General features: G+C 29.2%; 1 protein-coding gene across 2 annotated transcripts; it reads right to left on the bottom strand.

Moving 5' to 3' along the window:
* Positions 1-3872: 3872 nt before the first annotated feature.
* LOC147808132 (uncharacterized) lies at positions 3873-11836 on the bottom strand. Of its 2 annotated transcripts, none has more exons than XM_087166632.1 (2): positions 11578-11836; positions 3873-4489 (listed from the first exon to the last, which is right to left on the bottom strand). In XM_087166632.1, exons 1-2 carry the CDS (start codon positions 11598-11600, stop codon positions 4108-4110), a joined length of 405 nt encoding a protein of 134 aa, XP_087022758.1. In that variant the 5' UTR covers positions 11601-11836; the 3' UTR covers positions 3873-4107. The 2 variants fall into 2 exon arrangements, with proteins under 2 accessions (XP_087022758.1, XP_087022759.1); XM_087166633.1 differs by lacking the exon at positions 11578-11836 and adding an exon at positions 7162-7609.
* Positions 11837-21117: the final 9281 nt, after the last annotated feature.

Genomic DNA, 21117 nt, shown 5'->3' with positions numbered 1-21117 from the left:
CAATAGCGAAAATTTCCATAAAGTTTTTGTAAATACAAATTTTCTTTCAAAAATTTTAGATTTTGTCGTCTGAGATAACATTCCTTAAATTATTGTGAAAACTTTATGTACCTCTCATTTAAGAAAAGCTATGAAGAAAGCAATTAATCTCATATTACCTGTAATTATTTTTAAATAAATATTTTTTTAACCATTTAGGTTCTTGAATTTTTGAATCGTTTAATTAGTCCCGAAGATAAGGTGAAGTTTTCAAAAAGAAAAAAGAATATTACTGGCTTTTAACTTTCGAATTAAGCTATTGGAACTATATTTTACAGTTTGAAAATATTTTCTCCCTGTTTTAAGGGTTGAAAATGAGTATTGAAAGATTATTTTTGTTAACAAAATTTGATTGATTTTAGATTGATTTTTATGGGAAAATTTGATGATTAAATGGAATAGTTAGCTTTTTTAGCTATTGAAACCAATGAAAAATAAATCATCCAAAAACTGTATACACACATATACAGAGTCATCCCTACTTAATTAATAACGCATCAGATAATCGAATAACCTGCTTATATGAAAAAAAATTTAAAGAAACCAAACAATTTTATATGACACTAATGTTAAATTTCCTCGTTTAAATGAATATTTGTTGTTTCCAGTCCTCGCCTAATTGCATGAAAAAGAGGTACTGAAATGGAAAAAAAAATCAATTTATTTTTAAGAAATGTTTCACCAACTAGAATGAAATTTTAAGTTTAGAAGATAGGAATTCGATAGGTGGTCTCTTCAGTAGGGAATTCTTGTTTATTTGTTGCTCTGAACAGGTGTTAGGAGTATAGTTTAAGAATTAATCAAATCTTGCTGGTAGTTAGTTATACATTGGAGAGAATGAAGAGAATCGTATCCCTCATTGCTCCCTCTCTTTACTGTGCTTCCTAATTGCCTCGATCATACCCCCCCACACACACACACTGCTAACAGCATGCAGATTACGCTTCCAGGTAGGTCTCTCTTCTATTTGACATGTGAGAGGTGCAATTTATTAAAATCAAACATTATCTTGGCGATAAGCCCGACCTGCATTAAGATATAGGAATATATTACATCAGGTTATGCAGAGGAGTAAATTTAAAATATTGCAATCAGAATTAGATTTACAACTAAAATATGATGCCTTTACTGGTAATCTTGCATTTATCATTACATTTTTATTATCGTTATGTGTTATTGAATTTTAGAAATGATGCTGAATTATAAGTTTTGGAATAAAAGAATTGATGAACTTTTCCTATTATTATAACTGTTTTTGTTTAATTCATTTATTGTGAATAAAAAAATTTTGATTAGGGCATGTTTAAACGCATTATTATGTATAAAAGTCATACTCAGTGTTTTGGTAAATAAAATTAAAAAGCAATTTCCTCCAAGTAATTGCTTAAGAGTAAGATTAAATTTTCTCAACAACTCTTCTATGGTTTTGCCAGCAAAAATAAAAATAAAAATACTGAGTGTAATATAAGAATTGAGTTGATATAGTCGTAGTCATTTTATCAAACATCATGTTCATTTTATATAAATTTTATCTTAAAATATGTTGCAAGAATTTCTTATTAACTTTTAAAAGAAAAGTGGATGAAAAGTAGGAGTTTTATGATTAATAATAACAATACGAAATAAATCCCCAACTTTTCTCTCTTCAAGAAAATATTAAGGAATTCTTGCAACTCATTTAAAGATAAAATTTATTTTAAATGAACATGATATCAGAATTAACTGAGAGAATTCGATTCTCACAAATTGAAATGCTACACGAAGTACTTTATATTTTAATTTTTTGAGTGAAGCCATCGAAAAATAGTTTTTTTAAACTGATTTTATAATTTTTAAGACTATTTCATCTTTTATCTCGTTTAAAAGTTTCCCTTTAAAAAAAATAATAATAATAATTCTTTTCTTTCAGTTATTTTCTCATTTTTGTAGATTTCGAACTGATAGTGAAACTCGATATAAGATCAAATATATTTGCACTCCATATAGCTATAGAGTAAAGCTTATATAGGGTAAAACACCCAGGGAAGGAACATTTCATATATATTGATTAAAAACAAGAATTTGAAAGTTTTTCGTTAGATTGATTGGTAACAGTAGCTTACTGCCAAACAATAGGAAGTCATCGAGCAATGTTTTGAATTACCTGGTCAAATAGACTTATCTGGAAAAAAAATTGAATTTTTTATTATCTCTGCAACACCTTGTTTCTTTGAAGAAATTATAAGGTGAGTGTTTGTATTTATATGTTTGAAGTGCAATTAATTGCATGTAATAGTTTTATTTTTCTCTCTGTGAAAAAGAGAATTCAAAATATAGTTATTGGAGTTACGTTTTATTGTTTTTTTTTTTTTTTTTAAGCATCATAGCATAACAAAGTACTGACATAAAGGGTTGTTTATTCACTGGATCCCCCAGGCGATGAAAAACCAGTGAAGGAACAAGCGTTCATTTAATGTTTTTTTCTGTAAGTTGATGAAAATAAAAGACAAACTTCAATTTTCTTGTACCTTTAGTGATGTTCTGCGTCAAAAGTATGTTAAAAATACGAAAAACAACTTCTGCATACAAATAAAGTTTATCAGAAAATGTATTCCAGTTTTCGATACATTCTAAGGTAACCTGCAAATTGCAAATGGAATTTCTTAAATTTGACGATTTTTCTGTAAGTTATTATCCAAGAATTTCCTGCGAATTTCTCTTCAGAGCTGTGTGAAACATCTAGCCTTTTTTGAGTTTGCATGCTTGTTGAACTTCAAAGTGTATCAGAAGTACTGAACACTTAATGCAGCATTTAAAATTTACCAACAACACATTTCATAAACATTTATAGTCAGTTTTGTGTTAACTTTCGAAAAACAGTTTAGGTTTTTTTAGCAACTTTAATATTTTAAAACTCGCTTTCATTATTCTTTATAAAAAATTATTATGTTAATATATTAATTGCTGTATTGTAATATTTTATAAAAAAAATTTTAAAACGTAAAAACTCAAATTATGGAATTTCTTTTTTTCTTTGGAGTAAAATTTGAAAAAACTTAAATTCTAACTTCTACTACTTAAATTTTCTACACAGGAGTTTGGTGAGAATTGGATAAATAATTGTTCTATTTTTAAAACGAGTAACTTAAAAATATTCAATTTATCATGAAACTAAGATTTCATTCATTGTTCAACAGCAAAACATATAAACTCATGAAAAGATTTTTCAATGAATATGTGACATTAAAAAATTCTCCCGTTTTAATTCAGATAAAATAACAAAAATGAACAATAACTTCAACTTATGTCTTTTTTTAGGAATAATATTTAACATTAAATAATTTTTAGATTTAAACATATAACACTGTTGTATATGAGATATTTTTGAATTTGATGAGTACTAAAATAATTAGCAAACTTCTAAGTAAGACCTGGGTAATTTATATTTATTACACTCCAGAATTAATACAATATATTTTGAGCAAATTAGAAAATATATATATATATATATATATATATATATATATATATATATATATATATATATATATATATATATATATATATATATATATATATATATATATATATATATATATATATATATATATATATATATATATATATATTCTGAATTAATATAAGATATCCTAAGCAAAAATTCACTAGACTGAATAATCTGTGTGTTTAAATGTGGCAAGATTGTTAATCTCGCGCTAGGAAAGATTAGCTAATAAACTCTTTTCTCGATAAATGAATAAATAGTGCAGTATCAAATCTTGCAATTGGAAAATTTAAATAAAGCAATAAATCAGAAACAAAATAAATTTTTAAATAACCACAGTACAAAAAAATAAGAATTAAAAAATTTATTGAAATCTTTAAAAAATAAACTAACTTACTATACACATCTGCTTTTATATATTCTTCAATCTAATTCAAACAACATTACTCAAATAACATTTCCCTCATTCATTGCAGAGACCGAGTACTCTTCTATCATCGTGTGCAAACATGGGTACGGGATTTGGTTTGTTAATTAAAATCGCGTTCTTTAAAACACCTATTTAACCCCCCAATTTTCTGCGTCTATGATACATCTTTTTTTGCACCAATATCTTTAGGTTTTACCCATTTGTATGGATTAGGCTTTTGCTTTTCTAATTTCTCGAGCAGCAATCGGAAACTGTTGGGTTGCTCGTTCTCCTTGTTCTCGAAGAGCTCTATTTTTCTTGAACCAATGTGTCGGTAGATGCACTTCAGATTTCTGCAGGCGGCATTATACCTGCAGGTTGGATGCTGGAAGTGGCACTTTTGACCCATGCGGCACTTCGGAAAAAATCGGCACCTGGGAGTTTGCTGAAGTTTCTCTGTTTCAGGATCTCTTTTCATACTCTTGCTGTTTTTAGTAGCAATATCTTCAACCGCTTTTCTCTTTATCTGTTGAAAGGGTCTAACAGGTGCAGAGATTCTGAAAAAAATATAAACAATTAAATCAAAACACTTCATAAAAAGTCATGCATCAACAACGGTATTATTAAATTACGCTGCAAAAAAATCCAAAATTAATTACGGTAAAGAGTACTGGAAATCAGAGTGCTGGTGCGTGTCACAGTAAAAATATTTCGGGACAATATTTACATACTGCAAATTTTGCAATAATATTTACTGTAAAATCACTAAATCACCGTAATTAAATAAATAATTCTGTTAAATTAAAGTGATTTTATAAACTAATGCATAAAATTTTATTAGAGGCGATATAGTCTGTTGGTTTGGTAGGGCGTTGGAACCATGTCCGAGAAGCAGTGAGCTCTATCCCAGACTAGCGAAGACTCCCCGTGTATAGTAAATGGCGACTGGTGCACTGTCAGGTCACTAAAACCTCCAAGCTCTCATAACAAATCAGTAACTCTGAACTCTAACTAACCGCTTTCTGATTTAGATCAAAATTATGATCTGTGGATGTATGAATTGGTTCGTCCTTTAACACGGGCTGTGACGCAAGTGTGTGGCTGAAGTCGTATTTTTTTAAATGGATGGCAGCACTGAAAACAAGAAAACGCACCTCATGCCCTAAATTCGGCTGGTTTCGCATGACACATTTGCTGGTAATTGGCATGTGGCATTAGAAACAATAAAAACATATAATTTTACAGTAAAAATGGAATTTGAAGATGTTGCACTAAGGGTGCCAGTAACTTTTACCGTAATTCATTTCGGAACTTTTTACAATGTAAGCAGCATATCTAGTGTCCGTTTAGTTAATTCTACATTAGATTTTTCTTGAACCCATTAAAAAAAATCACACATATGAAGTGGTTCGAAATATATGGAGTGTTTTGAAAACTGCATGATTAGGGAAAAAAATACGTCATAAATTGATTTTAAGCATTCTTTTCTTAAAAATTTTACTTCAATAATAATGGGAGTTTTAAAGTAAGACCTTTAGATTATAAAACTTTAACAGTTTAAGAGGTACCAATGTAACAATAAATTTGTATTCTTTGAATTATTTTAGTTCTTATATACAATGGATGCACAAAATTACCCTTATTATTATCCTTAAATATTTCCTGAAAAACAGGCGTACGAATTTTTTAATACTTCTCTACTTCTTTCTATACTTAATCGTACAATAATTTGAAAAAGAAAGACTGATTATACAGTAAGGAAAACTGCTTTGCAAATATACAGAGAAAGTCTGCAATAATGGCGAAAAAATTTTTACAGTGAGTGGGTAACGGAGAAAAACAGAAACAGTTTCTGAAATAGTGTTTTTTTCCTGTGAAAAATAACTATCTCTTCCGTTAAGTTAATCCAGTTAATACTTACAGTGTTCGATACATCTTTAAACTTATTACTCACTTATTATTCACAGACAAATTCGTAGCAAATAGTTCGATGCATCGATATCTCGCGAGCCGTCGATAATTTGAATTTACCGCGAGAACGGTATTTAAAAGATATTCTCACGATATATAGTAAATACGAAAAATGTTAACATAAGCTAAATATTGATAAATATCAACACACAATGAATATCAAAAAATATATGGGCACAATAAATATCGACAAACGATAATATCATAACAAAATCAGTAAAACACATCCGTGAAGTAGAAAACCTATTCCTTCACTGCAGTATTTAACAGCCTAAGGCGCCTATTCTTGGAGTGCGTGATATATTAGTAAATTAGCGTACATATTTTACCCCTCTTTTACACATGTATGATTTTTTTTTCTTAGGGGGGAAGGCAATATTTTAAATAGTGAATCCATATCATCAATAATTTAATTAAGTTTAACTAAAAACCACTTTCAGGAGAACAAAAACTAATGATTTAATACACTCTATTATATTTACTTTGGTGAAAAACGTATTACAAAAAAGAGAAGAAATGAGATATAATTTCGGACGTTTTAATGAAAAATCACCTAATTCCTCATACCGCAAAATAAATATTTAATAAAATGAATTTTAATTAACATTAATTAACAAAATACATATAAGGAAATTAGGTTAATTGAATTTAAATTTTAAAAAAACTATTCGTGGAGTTAGGCACTTCAAGGCAGAATTAATTGATTCTTGATACCACAGAACTAAATATATTGTAAAACAAATTAATAAGAACTTTAAATAGCAAAATTCATTTCAGCAATAAACTTAATCAAATTAAAAAAAGCTCTTTGCTTCAAAAACAAATTATTTAATCAAATAAATCTTACATTAAATTAAAATTACATTATGCATAATTTACTTTCTTTAAAAGAGTATTAATAGGAAAAGTGGGAGAAATGAGATATTTAATGTAATTTCTGACGTTTCAATGCAGAATCAATTGATTCCTGATCCCACAAATAAAAATAATTAATAAAGCAAATAAATAAATACTTTAAATACCGAAATCCATTTCAGCAATAATAATAACTAATTAAATTTTAAAAACACTTTTCGAGGAGTTCAAAAACAAATAATTTAATCGAATAAATCTTACATTAAATTAAAATTACATTAATTCATATTTACTTTCCTATTTCCTATAGCCACATTTTTTTTCTAATTAGAACGTATTAAATGAAATGGAGATAGAAGAACGAAAAGCCTTAATTAATCAATAAAAAATAAGGTAAACTTACTTAATATCCTTAAGCAGAGACATCGCAAATAACCCTAATAGTTTTTCCACAAAATCTTGATAGAAAATTCACTACACCAAGCTTCAAGACTATAACGAAGTAACTACACTTTTCTTCAAATTTAACTAGGTATTAAGAAACTAAGTCACAAACTAACCGTACAGCACCGAAATGAATACTACAATTTTAAAGTAACAGTTATGTACTTTTGCTGCAACAATAGATAGACACCTCCCTTTGGTCAAACCTGGACAGTGAATCATAACTTATTGTCACTCGTGTCAAGTCATAACCTCCCCCCTCCCCCGCATTTCTTTTCTAGCAACATACAAAGTATAAGAAATCATTCAGGGTATTATATACTTTGAAGCTATCTTATCAATGATAATTACTCTTTGCAAGAATGACATGTCCTTGGGGCTAATTATGCCAAAAGAAAGGTACAAAAAAGCTCAACTAGCAATACAGAATTTTGTCACAATCCTTTAAAATTTAAATATTTCGTTCAAATACTTAAAAAAAACACTTATTATTAGAATTCAATTAAGTAGCATTGAATATTTGTATGAAAATAAAATTAAGTTTCGGATTGTTTCTATGAAGCAATTTATAAATGATATAAGCCTTCAAAAAAAAATTTTCAAATGTACTACCTAAACGTTTATCCCCAACATTAATATTAGTGTTTTAGAGAAATAATTTCCGCAAATAAAATCTTAAATCACCTTTGATATGGTATTATTCTTCATCTTATTGAGATTGATCCTTTTTTCTTAATGTCATTAGAAATGTAATTTGTAATTTTCAAAGATAGCTTATATGGATAACATTAGATATTAAGCCGACTAACAATTTTTAGTAAGATCATATATATAAATGCATTTTTAATTTTAAAAAATTGAAATTATTTTTATTTTTGATTTTAATTATTTTTAATTTTAAGTTATTTCAGTTTTCAATATATATTTTTTTGCACTAAAATCTAGGATTTTATGGGAAAATAACATGAAATTTTTAAACTGCTTACGGCAAAGTCAAATTTTTCATTCAATTTTTTTATTCTTTTCTAATTTTCTTCTTTTATTGGCTCATTCCGTTGTCAAAATGAGAATAATTTTGTGGATAAGACTATGGCTTACAGATAATTCAAATAAAATATACAATTCTGAAAATTTTGCACTGGCAACTATATCACTGAAACAATATAACTTACTTCAGTAATATTTGACTTCTAAGGACAAACGAAACATAATAAAAATGTACCAGGTTTCATTCAGTCAACATGAGAAAAAAAAGCATTCTAAATATTTCTTTTATGCAATTGTCGGGATTTTCACGCATTAAAACTTAATGGTTCTGTGCACTGTCTTTGACTAAGCTAATTAATTAGCGCAGAAAGTAGTTTAAGTTATGAAATCTAACAAAAAGTTACCTTTCCTTAAATAACCTCACTTTTTTTAAATTCTATTTAGATTTCTGACCATGAAAATATGGGTCGCTATAAAGTTTAAAATATGTTCTTGGAAGTTTCAGTAGGGTGTGCGGTCAAAAGTTTAAATAAGCTAGAGGAAGTGTTAAATGAGAACCAGAAATAAACTGAAGAAATTAAAAAAATTCATATAAAAGAGAAAACTTTCTTTTTTAATAATCTTTGAGTTTTACAACAAATTTAATAAGTTCCAATCACAAAAAAAAGCGATTGTCTCATTCTTAAAATTGCTAATTTGTTAAATGAATTCAATGTAAGGAGGGAAAATCAATCACTCCTGTTTCAGTCTCCTGAAGAATATATTTTATTTTCTCAGAAATGAGTTAATTTAAATAAAAATTTCTCAGAACACCTGCGAATTGACAACCACCCCCATAGGGTAGAAGATTGTTTGAGAAAACATTCTTCTCTACATTGTTATGAATCATTGTTATTGTCACATCTCTTATCATGCCTAAGGTCAAAGACACTTTCCATTCATATTAAAAGTTCAAAAGGCTGTTTCCTGCTTCATAAATGAGAAAAATGATTTAGTATTAAACCCCTGACTGACTCAAATCATCTTTTTCAGTTCAAAGTTGTAACGATGGATTCATGGACAAAGGATTTTAAAATCATACTTTTCTCAATCTAGAATTGTGAATCATCAGTTTCCTTATCTATCAAAGTAAAGAAAAGTGTCCTGTCCATTTTTAAAGTTAATTTTTTTCCGAATATGAAATTAGAGTTCCCCTTATTTTATGCCCGTTTTATTATACCTAAAAGCATTGTATTTTTAAATAATTAGCGGGGTGTTTGAAAATTAGCTTACTATTAAATTAGCTAGAATTTAAATCAAAGGAGTACAGTGAAAGCTTCATATCGTGATTACGGCATATTTTTTCAGAAATGCTGTTTTTTATATGTTTTATTGCATAAAAAAGGACAAAATGGAAGAGATCAAAATTCTTTAGACCTTAAATTCTTTTTCTAAAGTTAGTCCTTTATTTTTCTGTTACAAACATGTTGGAAAATAACATTGATCAACTACCTTCCAAAAAGTAATCTTCCTACTTACAAAAGAAAAATGCAGTTTATTGAAATTTTCAATACTGTTTATTGAAGAAAAATTGCTATTTTAGCAATTAATGTAAGTATTCGCTTATTACATCAATTTTGCTGAAATGGAAGTTCCATCAGCTATTGTGAAATTTTACAAATAGAAATTAAAACTATATGACTAAAAAATAGTACATAATTTCAAAAAATTATATTTATATGGAAATATTTTTGAATTAACAAATTTTATAAATGTGGACAAAAACTTTTTGATGTGCTAAAAAATTTCCCGAATATATGCAAAAACTTAACTGTGTAAAACTAAACTATGTAGCAAAACTATATAAAAACTAAAATTAATATTAAAGAGCCAACTTTTGTGACTAAACTTTTCAGATTAATGACCGAAAATCTAAATCCATCGAAAAAAGTTACGGTTATTGAGAAATTTTACATTTGGTATGCTTACTTGTTGATCAAAAAACAATTAATTCATAACTTAAAATTTCGTCTTAACTTTAGAAATCTTACGTCACGTTTTCAAAGTATTAACATTGGTACTCAATTCTTGAAAATTCTATAATTATAACCAGCTATTTAGGGTAATATACATTTTCTTCTATTCATTGTATCACTACACATTAATTGAAATAATAGCAATCAGGTTGAAATAACAGTTGTAATGTGCTATATTTTCAATGAATATTTTTTATACGGAGCAACTCCTTTATAATGAACCTGTAATATAGTGAACATCCGATTGTAATCAACTTTTCAGTGGTCCTTCTGATTTCATTTAACTAATGTTATTTTATACGCTTATAGTGGACAGCTAAAAATGGGTAGTTCATTTATAGTGAATTTTTCAGCTTTTTTTTTCCTTTTTTTTTTTTTTATTTGTGATTTTATGTGGAGACATTTCCTTACGCAGTGACAAATTTTCAATCTAGCATGCCCTGCGAAAACAATTTGTTAAGCAGCAAATCCCCTTCATGTTGATGAAGAGCAAGGAATTTCACCAATTTACCTCAGGAATGAAATTTTCTTACAACAGAAAATGAGGATTAAAAAACATTGGATTCTGTATTAAAATTGTTGATACGGAACTGCGCTTCAAATCGAATTGTAGTACATCAGAAATCACTAATTTCTTCCGATCAATGTGAAAATTATTCAATTTACTTTTTATTATTCAATTTAATTGATTAGTTAAAACGAACTTTATTAAAACAATTATGAGTTTTCGTAATCCCTATTTCCATTATGTGCTAAAAATAATTTTTCAGAAATTGAAAATAGGAATTCCTCATAGTACAAAATAAATATGTAATAAAATGAATTTTAATTAACATTAATTAAAAAAATACATTTAAAGAAATTATGTTAATTAAATTCAAATAAGAAAAAACTATTTGTGGAGTTAAGCACTTTAAGGCAAAATTAATTGAGATATTTGAAGATAATGTATGTAATTGTATGGATGTTTATTTAAAGTAAATTTATGACGTTTAAATGTAGAATCAATTGATTCCTGATAACACAAGCTAAAATAATTTATAAAACAAATAAATAAATATTTTAAATACCAAAAACCATTTCAGCAATAAATTGAATTAAACTTTAAAAAACTTTTGGAGGAGTTCAGAAACAAATTATTTAATCAAACAAATCTTACAATAAATTAAAATTACATTAAGTCAAATTTACTTTCCTAGTTTATTTTCTAATATATCCAACAATTTCAAATACTAATTACAAATACTAAGAAATTTCAAATCCTAAAACTTGTATTCAGACACAGATTAACCATAACCATAAAATAGAGATAAAAGAATGAAAAGCCTTAATTAATCCATAAATAAATCAGTAAAATATAAAGAAGAACTTACTTAATATCCTTGAGCAGAGACATCGTTAATGATCCTAAGACTTTTCCACAAAATCTGGACAGAAAATTCACTACACCAAGCTTCAAGACTATAACGAAGTAACTATACTTTTCTACTAATATAACTATAACGAGCGAACTCACAGTTCAACACCGAAATGAATATTACAATTTTAAAGTAACAGTTATGTACTTTTGCTGCAACAATAGATAGATACCTCCCATTGGTCAAACCTGGACACTGAATCATAACTATTGTCACTCGTGTCAAGTCATAATCCCCCCCCCCCACACACACACACAATTCTTTTCATGCAACATACAAACTAAAAGAAATCATTCAGGGTATTATATACTTTGAAGCTCTAATCAATGACAATTGATCTTTACAAGAATGACATGTCTTTGAGGCTAATTATACGAAAAGAAAAGTTCTATAAAGCTCAAAAAGCATTGCAGAATTTTGTCACAATTCTTTGAAATTTAAATATTTCATTCAAATACTTAAAAAAAACAGTTATTATTAGAATTCAATTAAGTAGCATTGAATTTTGTGTAAAAATAAAAGTGAGTGACGGATTGTTTCCTTGAAGCAATTTATAAATGATATAAACCTTCAAAAAAGATCTTCAACTGGTCCAAAAGTTTATTCCCAACATTAATATTTCTGTTTTAGAGAAATAATTTTTGCGAATAAAATCTTAAAACACCTTTGATTTGATATTATTCTCCGTCTTACTAAGAATGGTCTTCTTTTTTCTAAATGTAATTAGAAATGTAATTTGTAATTTTAAAAGATAGCTTATATGGATAATGTCTGATAATAACGCGATTAACATTTTTTAGTAATATCTTTAAAGTAATTTAAATGCATTTTTAAGTATTTTTAATTTTTAAAGTTATTTTAGTTTTCAACATATTTTTTTCTTTGCACTAAGAACGAGGATTTTATGGGAAAATAATGTGTAATATTGAAATTGCTTACGGCGAAGTCAAATTTTTCATTCATTTTTTTTCCTCTTCCAATTCTTCTTTTAATGGCGCATTCCATTTTCAAAAAGAAAATAATTTCGTGGATAAAACTATGGCTTACAAATGATTCAAATAAAATATACAATTCCGAAAATTTTACCCTATCAACTATATCATTGAAACAATATGGATGGTGTTTTCTACACTAGGGAACGCTGCAAGCTCGGGACTGCCTAAATTTCCGGGTTACTGTTTCAGTTTTATTTTAAAGCCATTTGGAATCATTGTGTTTTGAGATTCTTGCAAACAATGTATTTGATTACTTATTACTTATGTTTACAATGCTAACAATACTTGTGTTTACAATACTAAAAGTGTTAACACTAACGTAAGATGGTGCACAGCTTGCAACACGAACAAACAGTAATAAACAAATGGAAAGAGGCCAAATCAAGACTGCCAAAAAAGCGAGTTATTCAAAATCTAGCAATAATGTCACCTTTTTTAATAGTAAATAACAAAATAACTAAAACACATTTTCACTCCAAACTCCCCAGAATTACATAATAACATTAATATCTTATGAAAGACGGCAGACTTGAGCTCAGAAATTATCTAATTTATATCTTTTACTGAAAGCAAAATTATCCGTTTGAAAACATCGCCTATCAGAATAACATGTAGTAAGCAGCTGCAAACTTTTTAACCGGAACTAGAGTAGGTCCCGAGTTCGAGATTGTTATTGTTTACATTTTTATTGAAAACACCATCCATAGCTTACTTATGTATTATTTGACTTCTAAGGACAAGCGAAACATAATAAAAATGTATCAGTTTTCATGCAGTGAACACAAAATAAAAGTCAAATGTTTTTTCAAGCAATTGTCGGATTTTCATGCATTAATACTTAATGGGTCTGTCCTCTGTCCTTGAATAAGCTAATTAATAAGTACAGAAATAGTGGAAGTTATGAAATCTAACACAAATTTAACTTTATTTGAATAACCTCGCGTTTTTTAAACTCTATTTAGATTTTTGACCATGAAATACAGTCTTAGAATTTTTGGTAGAAGAGCGGTCAAAATTTGGGATAAGTTAGAAAAAGTGCTGAAATAAGGACCAGAATTAAATTTTCTCAGGAATAAAAATTTCTCAGAACAACACCTGCGAATTGACGACCACCCCATAAGGTGACGACCACTACCATAAGGTGTTATGGATCATTGTTATTGTCACATCTCTTATCATACCTAATGCCAAAGACACTTTCCATTTATATTAAAGGTACAAAAGGCAGTTTCCTGCTTCATAAATGAGAAAAATGATTTAGTTATAACCCCCCCTGACTGACTCAAATCATCTTTTTCAGTCAAAAAGTTTAAAACATGGGTTCATGGACAAAGGCTTGTAAAATACATGCTTTTCTCAATCTAGAATTGTGAAGCATCAGTTACCTTATCTATCAGAGTAAAGAAAAATGTCCTGTCCATTTTCACAGTTAATTTTTTTCCGAATATGAAATTAGAGTTCCCCTTATTTTTTGCCCATTATATTGTACCTAAAATCAAAATATATTAAAATCATTAGCGGAATTTCGAAAATTAGCTCACTATGAATTAGCTAGAAATTGAATCCAAAGAGTACAGTGAAAGCTCGATATATAACGATTACGGCATATTTTTTAAAAAATGCTGTTTTTTATATGTTGTATGGTATATAAAAAGGGCAAAATGGATGATATTTTTATTTATTTCTAGCACTGATAAGGAAAATTCAAATACAAATTTCTTTCGACCTTAAATTCTTTTTCTAAATTTATTTTTTGTGTTACACATACGGGAATAACAATGATCAACTACGTTCCAAAAAGTACTCTTCCTACGTACAAAAGAAAAATGCAGTTTATTGCTATTTTCAATGCTGTTTATTTAAAAAAAATTGCTATTTTAACAATTAATGTAAGTATTCGCTTTTTACATCAATTTTCCATCAGTCATTGTGAAATTTTATAAATAAAAATTTAAACTATATATGATTTAAACTATATGACTAAAAAATAGTACATAGTTTTAAAAAATTATTTTAATACGGAATTATCTTTGAATTGACAAATTTTATAAATGTGGACAAAATTTTTAATGCGCTAAGAAAATTCCCGTGATCTAGCGAAATATGTCACTAAAATTAATATTAAAGGTCTAACTCTTTTGACTAAACTTTTCAGAATAATTACCGAAAATCTGAAAAAAAGTTACGTTAAATAAGAAATTTTACGTTTGCTAATTAGAAACCATACAAAAGAATTAGAAACCATCGCAAAAGTGACCTTATAAGCGGGGTGACCTTTTAACCGATTCATTAGCAGTTCGTAACTAAGCACATAAATAGTACACACTATGATTTTCTAAAAATGGTTATACAAACGAAAACGATCGGCCATAAATTAAATATTTAAGTCAATAAATTTTAACAGAATTAGTAAAGAATTAAAGAAAGATAGATTTTTGAGAAACTTTTAATTTAAAATAAAGTTGTATACAAATTTCCTCAAAGTTTACATACACACATTACATCTTATCTTATTTAAAATAATCATTTATGCAGGTCTGTCTCGTTTCTGGTTTCATTTTTCGAACAAAGATTTCTAGATTTTGTAACTTCTGAAAATATTACTCGGCTCTCTCATGGTTTGTAAAAAAAATTCGCATGACATTGAAGGCTTCCACTTGGGTTACAGCTACAGTCTCAGGATCACTGTCATTGTCCTCACTGTCCACAACTTGTGAAACAATTTCAGAAATTGCAGTTTGCTCGTTGGCTGCAGCATTTTCCTAAAACTCGAGAGGGGTAATTGCCTTGAAAGGAAGTTAAATAGGCTTTTGTTGGAAAAAAGCTTCCCTCACCTCAGATAAAAATGACCTTATAAACGATAACGATTTTTAAAACTTGACCATATATCCGATAATCTGTAACAAAGAATTCCTATTCAGTGATTCCTATTCAGTGACTTTGGAAAAGTGACCTTATATGCGGGGTGACCTTATATGCGGATGACCTTATACCGAGGTCTGACTGTATATATATATTTACAGAGTAGTACTGCTTATACGAATAAAATTTAGAGAAAACAGATCATTTTATATTAAACTAATGTTAAATTTCCCCGTTTGAATGAATATTTGTTGTTTCCAGTCCTCGCTTAATTGCATAAGAGGTACTGAAATGAAAAAAAAAGCAGTTTATTTTTAAAAAATGTTTCACCAACTAGAAGGAAATTTTCAGTTAAGAAGATAAGAATTCGATAGGGGGTCTCCTCAGTTGTTTATTTGTTGCTCAGAACAGGTGTTAGGAGTATAGTTGAAGAATTAATCAAATCTTGCTGGTAGTTAGTTATACATTGGAGGGAATGAAGAGAATTTTATCTCTCTTTACTGTGCTGAATAATTGCCTCAATTATAACCCCCCCCCAATGCTAACGGTAAGCTGATATCGCTGCTATGTAGGTCTCTCTTCTCTATGTAGGTCTAATTTAATATACGATAACAATTCATTTTGATTTACGGTACTCATATTATACTAGTTGGCATAAGTAAGTGTAGTGTTAGCTGCCTCACAAGTTTTTGAAATTACAATTTATCTTTTTAAGTTGTATTCTTCAAAACATATACTTTTGATTTGAATGAAAATTAATAATTTCAGAAAATGTTTAGTAATTTTACCAAATAATTCTATACTTATCACTCTTATGCTATTTATAAAACCATATTTTTTTATATTATTTTATTATAACTTAATGATTTTAATGATTATTTCCTTTAATTTTTGTTATTTCGTTTAATTTAAGTGCAATAAAATTTTTCTTAATTATAGTGATTTTCATCAACATTTTTTAAAAAATGTCAGGGAATTTTCTGTTTTTTTGCTGTTAAAAGTTTTTATTATTGTTTCAAGTTACTTTTGTATCAATACAGTCTTAATTAAATTATTCGTTTATATACTTTTAAACTATTATTTTATTAAAAATATATTTGTGAATATTAGGATCATATTTGAATTTGTATTATTTTTCAATCGCAACTATGTGTGAAAATTAAATTGTTGCATAAATAATTTCGTAATTTGTAAATATCAGGGAAATCTGTTAATAATCAATAATAAAGTTTATAAAATCAATGTTCTCACAAAATGTATGAATAATTATTAAAAATGCACATGGTAATCGAGAAAAAGCATTTATATCATTTATTGAAATCGGGAGCCTTATCTCTTTACAGTGTGGGGTTGTTTGGTATCTTTGTTAGAGTCCCCACTTAAACTCTAAAAAGAAATATAACTCTAGGAAAGCGTTCCACATGAAAATGTTTCCGAGAACGAGTTATAGGTTTCTTCATAAATAACACTAAGTTTAAATAAATAACTATCTTTATTAACATTTAGGAAACTTGTAAATTTAACTAAAACATTTTAACATATATAAAACTTAACCACTTTAACATGGAAGCAGCATAGAAATAAACTGCGAAAAGGTAACCGGCGAGAACATGCCTGATTGCTAGCTAGAACCGACGGGGAGAGAGAGAGAGCAATCTGTGAGGATGCGGTCAAGTTATATCCAAAACATACTGTGCGCATTTTGCTGATTTCGCCCTTCACGCATATCTCCGTTCAGGTATGAGGTTTACGTCAATTATCGGCTGCGAGCGACGTAGTCCAACGTCAGAGATTCGTAATTCGGACTTTGCATTTCAGACCGCAGCGCCACAGGTACTCCCTCTCCAGTCTGAAAGACGAAAAAAAACAATTACAACAATGTAACAGTAACCATGTATGCAGTTATAACCATAAAATTGTGCATGCAACCATACACTCTAAAAACTGTACCTGTTAAATAAAAGGCACAAGCTAAATGTACCCTTTATTTTCTCGCGTTAGAGGCACATAACTAATGTGCCTTTAAAAATGAGAGGCACTACAAGAAATGAAAGGCACCAAAGCAAACGCGAGTCAATGCGCGGTACGAAAGGATTTTACCGGTTCCCTGTGCCTTTCAAATGGGCTTCCCTTTTTTTTCTTCGGTACGGTGTAACGGAGAAGAAGCGCATGCGCACATCAACAAAATATTTTATGACGAAATACAAATAATAAAAGCAGACGATAAAATTAGAGCACAGAAAGTTGTTGATTTTTTAGAATTAGTTTGTGTGGAATTTGAGTTTTCATATTACCCGTTACGGGTTTATCTAGTTTGTTTTATGATATTTTATCTATCCCGTCACGGGTGAGTTTCCATATATCTCGCTACGGGCACTCTTTCTAGTTTCCTTTATAAGATTTAACTATCCCGTTACGGGTACTTTATATTTGTTATTGTATTTGTTGTGGTGTGAAATAAATGCTTTTATAAAAAAACTGAACAGTTCTTTAATATAGCTTGATACGCTACAGCTATGTATTAATTGGTGGCAGCGGTGGGATCCGTTCCAGAAATGTTTTATTAAGTTTTTGAAAGAATTGGTGACAAATATTATTGTTATTAAGGATTTCCTACTGAGATGTTTAAAATTGATGCCAAGAAATGTGGAATTCGACGGTACTTCGAACTCTTTGAACAGAAAGCGAAGAGATTTAGTGTGAATTTCGATCTTTGGTTTTCGTGTGCTTTACAGCTTATTCCTGCTGAAAGGTCAGAAATTTATGATGATAATTATTATTACTTTAAAGAAAATCTCATTGCCAATTTTCAGTATGATCCACAAGCTATTCCGTGTAATAACGATCGCCAGAAAGAACATTTTAATGAGAAATGGAATTCGCCAAGTATTGTAAAGAAATTCAGATCTGAACGTGAATGTTTCTATTGTGGTGAAATAGGACATTTTAAGAAATACTGTAGACATCGAAATTCGGATTATAGAAAAGAGAATTATATCCGATTGTTGTAATCAAATTTAAGCACGGAAGTAATTTTATTTTAATAATATTTATAAAACAAATGCATGTTTAATGATTGGGGCAAAAATTCAGAATTTCACGTTTTTTAAAATACAATAAAATAAAAAAAATTCTGAAACAAGCTTTCCAAAAAAATTGCAGAAGGCTTTTCATATATTCTGAGCTCAAATAAAATCATCGATTAAATAATATTAAGTACAGTTACTTCTAAAAAAATTGAAAGCTAATGTTCCCAAAATGGGAATGATGGCGCCTAACGGGTTAATATGTTTCGCCAAAATCTGGATTTTAAAAGAAATTCATTTCAATGGAAAGAAATCTTTTATTTTACACTTGTTAAGTCATTTGTTTAAGCATATTTCATGTTATAAAATATCCAAGTTGTCAAAATCTACATCTATCATTTTAAAATATTCCATGTTTTTCCAAATCTGTGCAACTGTATACATCATATTGCAACTGTTACTAAATTATGTAAAATTGTTCTTTATGTGTGAAAATAAAAGATATTAGATTTCATGATATTTAGTGTTTAATTTTTGATCCTTATAAAACTATTTTATGAAATCTCTAAATATTTAAAAAATATCTAAATTTATAATAAATTGCCATTTTGAGGATGCTTTTTGGAAAAGAAAAAAAATCCATGAATTATATTGACTTGGCTTAACAGAAATAAATATTATCTTTTTGTACCTATATCTGATTAAAAAAGCATCATTGTAGTTGTTGAAGTATCATTAAACGCTACATAATTAAAGAAATGGTATAAATTTACATATTTTATAATTGTCTATGAAAAAGCCTTAGATGGAATCCCTTGAAATGATCACTTTCAAGTGGCCAATATTCAAAGAATTGAGAAATATTTTTCATTAAGAATTATTATAATTAATATCTTGGTAATAGTGTAAACCAAACAGAAAGTCCCTTTTTGTATAAAGTGCTAGCAAATTACAAATAGGTAAAAAAAAATGTGTTCAAATCTGGTAAATAACAGGTTTTGGTACCACTAAATGTTTGTTTCAATGAGCGGTACATAAAAGCAAAATCTAAGGTACAATATACCTTCCAAGTTAAGAGGTACATCTGATTTTGCCTCTGAAATCAGAGGTACATTGTGCCTTTCATTTTTAAAGGTACGTTGTGCCCTTAAAATTCAGAGGCACAAACGATCCAAATGTGCCTCTGAAATCAGAGGTACATTGTGCCTTTCATTCTTAAAGGTACGTTGTGCCTTTAAAATTCAGAGGCACAAATGATTCAAATGTGCTTCTGAAATCAGAGGTACAGTTTTTAGAGTGTAACACGATATGCAAGCATTAAGGTAATAAAAAATGGACAGTGCGTTTTGAACGGAGTTCTCTGGCATTGTCAACTCCACTCAAAATGTAAGCTGGTTTTAGGCGGTTAATACATATGTTGACCTCTTTATCTTTGATTTTGAGCTTATAAAATTTTTCATTACGCTGTAACACTTCATAAGGTCCATCGTACGGTTGCTGTAAGGGCTTGCGCACGCAGTCTTGTCTAACAAAAACATGACTTGTCGATAATAAATCCTTATGCTCAAAAATGTCTTTGTGACAGTGGCGAGATGTTGGAGCAGGACGCAATCTGTTCATATATTCCCCTAAAACCTTTAGGAAATCATGATACTGTGGTAAATCAGTTGTATGGCATCTAAAAAATTCTCCAGGCAGTCTTAAAGAACAGCCGTAAACTAACTCTGCTACTGAAACGCCGATATCAGGCTTCAAACTGGAACGAATGCCCAAAAGAATTACTGGTAGAACTTCACTCAAGCGGTCAGTAGAGTGACATTTGATAGCGTTCTTGAGTTGCCGGTGAAATCGCTCTACGATTTCGTTTGATGCGGGATTATATGCTGTGGTGCGTCTCTTTTCGCACCCAAGAAATCGAGCCAATTCTTGGAACTGATTGCCTTCGAACTGTGTGCCTTGATCGGACACTATTACATTTGGTACTCCGAAGCGAGCTATCCACCCAGAAAAGAAATTCTCAGACACTGTATTTGCTGTCTGGTCTGGCATTGGAAATGCTTCTGGCTATCGACTATATCTGTCAACACATGTCAGACAATACCTGTATCCTTTAGATGGAGGTAATGGACCTACTATATCTATGTGGACATGACTGAAACGACATCGTGGAAGAGGATAAATACCAGGTTCAGACTTTGTGTGTCGTTGAACCTTAGACTTCTGACACTGCAAGCAGGATTTTGTCCACTCCGAGACGTCTTTTTTTAAGGAATGCCAGACAAAACTTTGTCGGATCAAGTCAACAGTTGACTGCACTCCTGGATGAAATAAGTTATGAAGATTTTCGAAAACTACTTTTCGAAATGCTTGAGGTACGTAAGGGCGTACCTTGCCAGTGGACGTGTCACACCATAGTTCTAAACCATCTGGCGTGAATACGAAAGGTTTGAGCTTCAAAACCTCTGATCGTCTAGCCTCATGCAACTCATCCCCAGAAGACTGTGCACGTGCCATTTCCTCATAATTAATATTATCAGATATATGAATTTCAGAAACTCTGGAAAGTGTGTCTGCCACTAAATTTTCGTTTCCCGAAATGAAACGTATATCTG

Source organism: Parasteatoda tepidariorum, chromosome 6 (genome assembly GCF_982258835.1).
Source record: "Parasteatoda tepidariorum strain Cologne lab strain chromosome 6, Ptep-v5.0, whole genome shotgun sequence".
In the NCBI taxonomy this organism is placed as follows: domain Eukaryota; kingdom Metazoa; phylum Arthropoda; class Arachnida; order Araneae; family Theridiidae; genus Parasteatoda; species Parasteatoda tepidariorum.
Note: the sequence above shows the minus strand (reverse complement) of the source record. Positions and strands in the feature narration are given on the sequence as shown.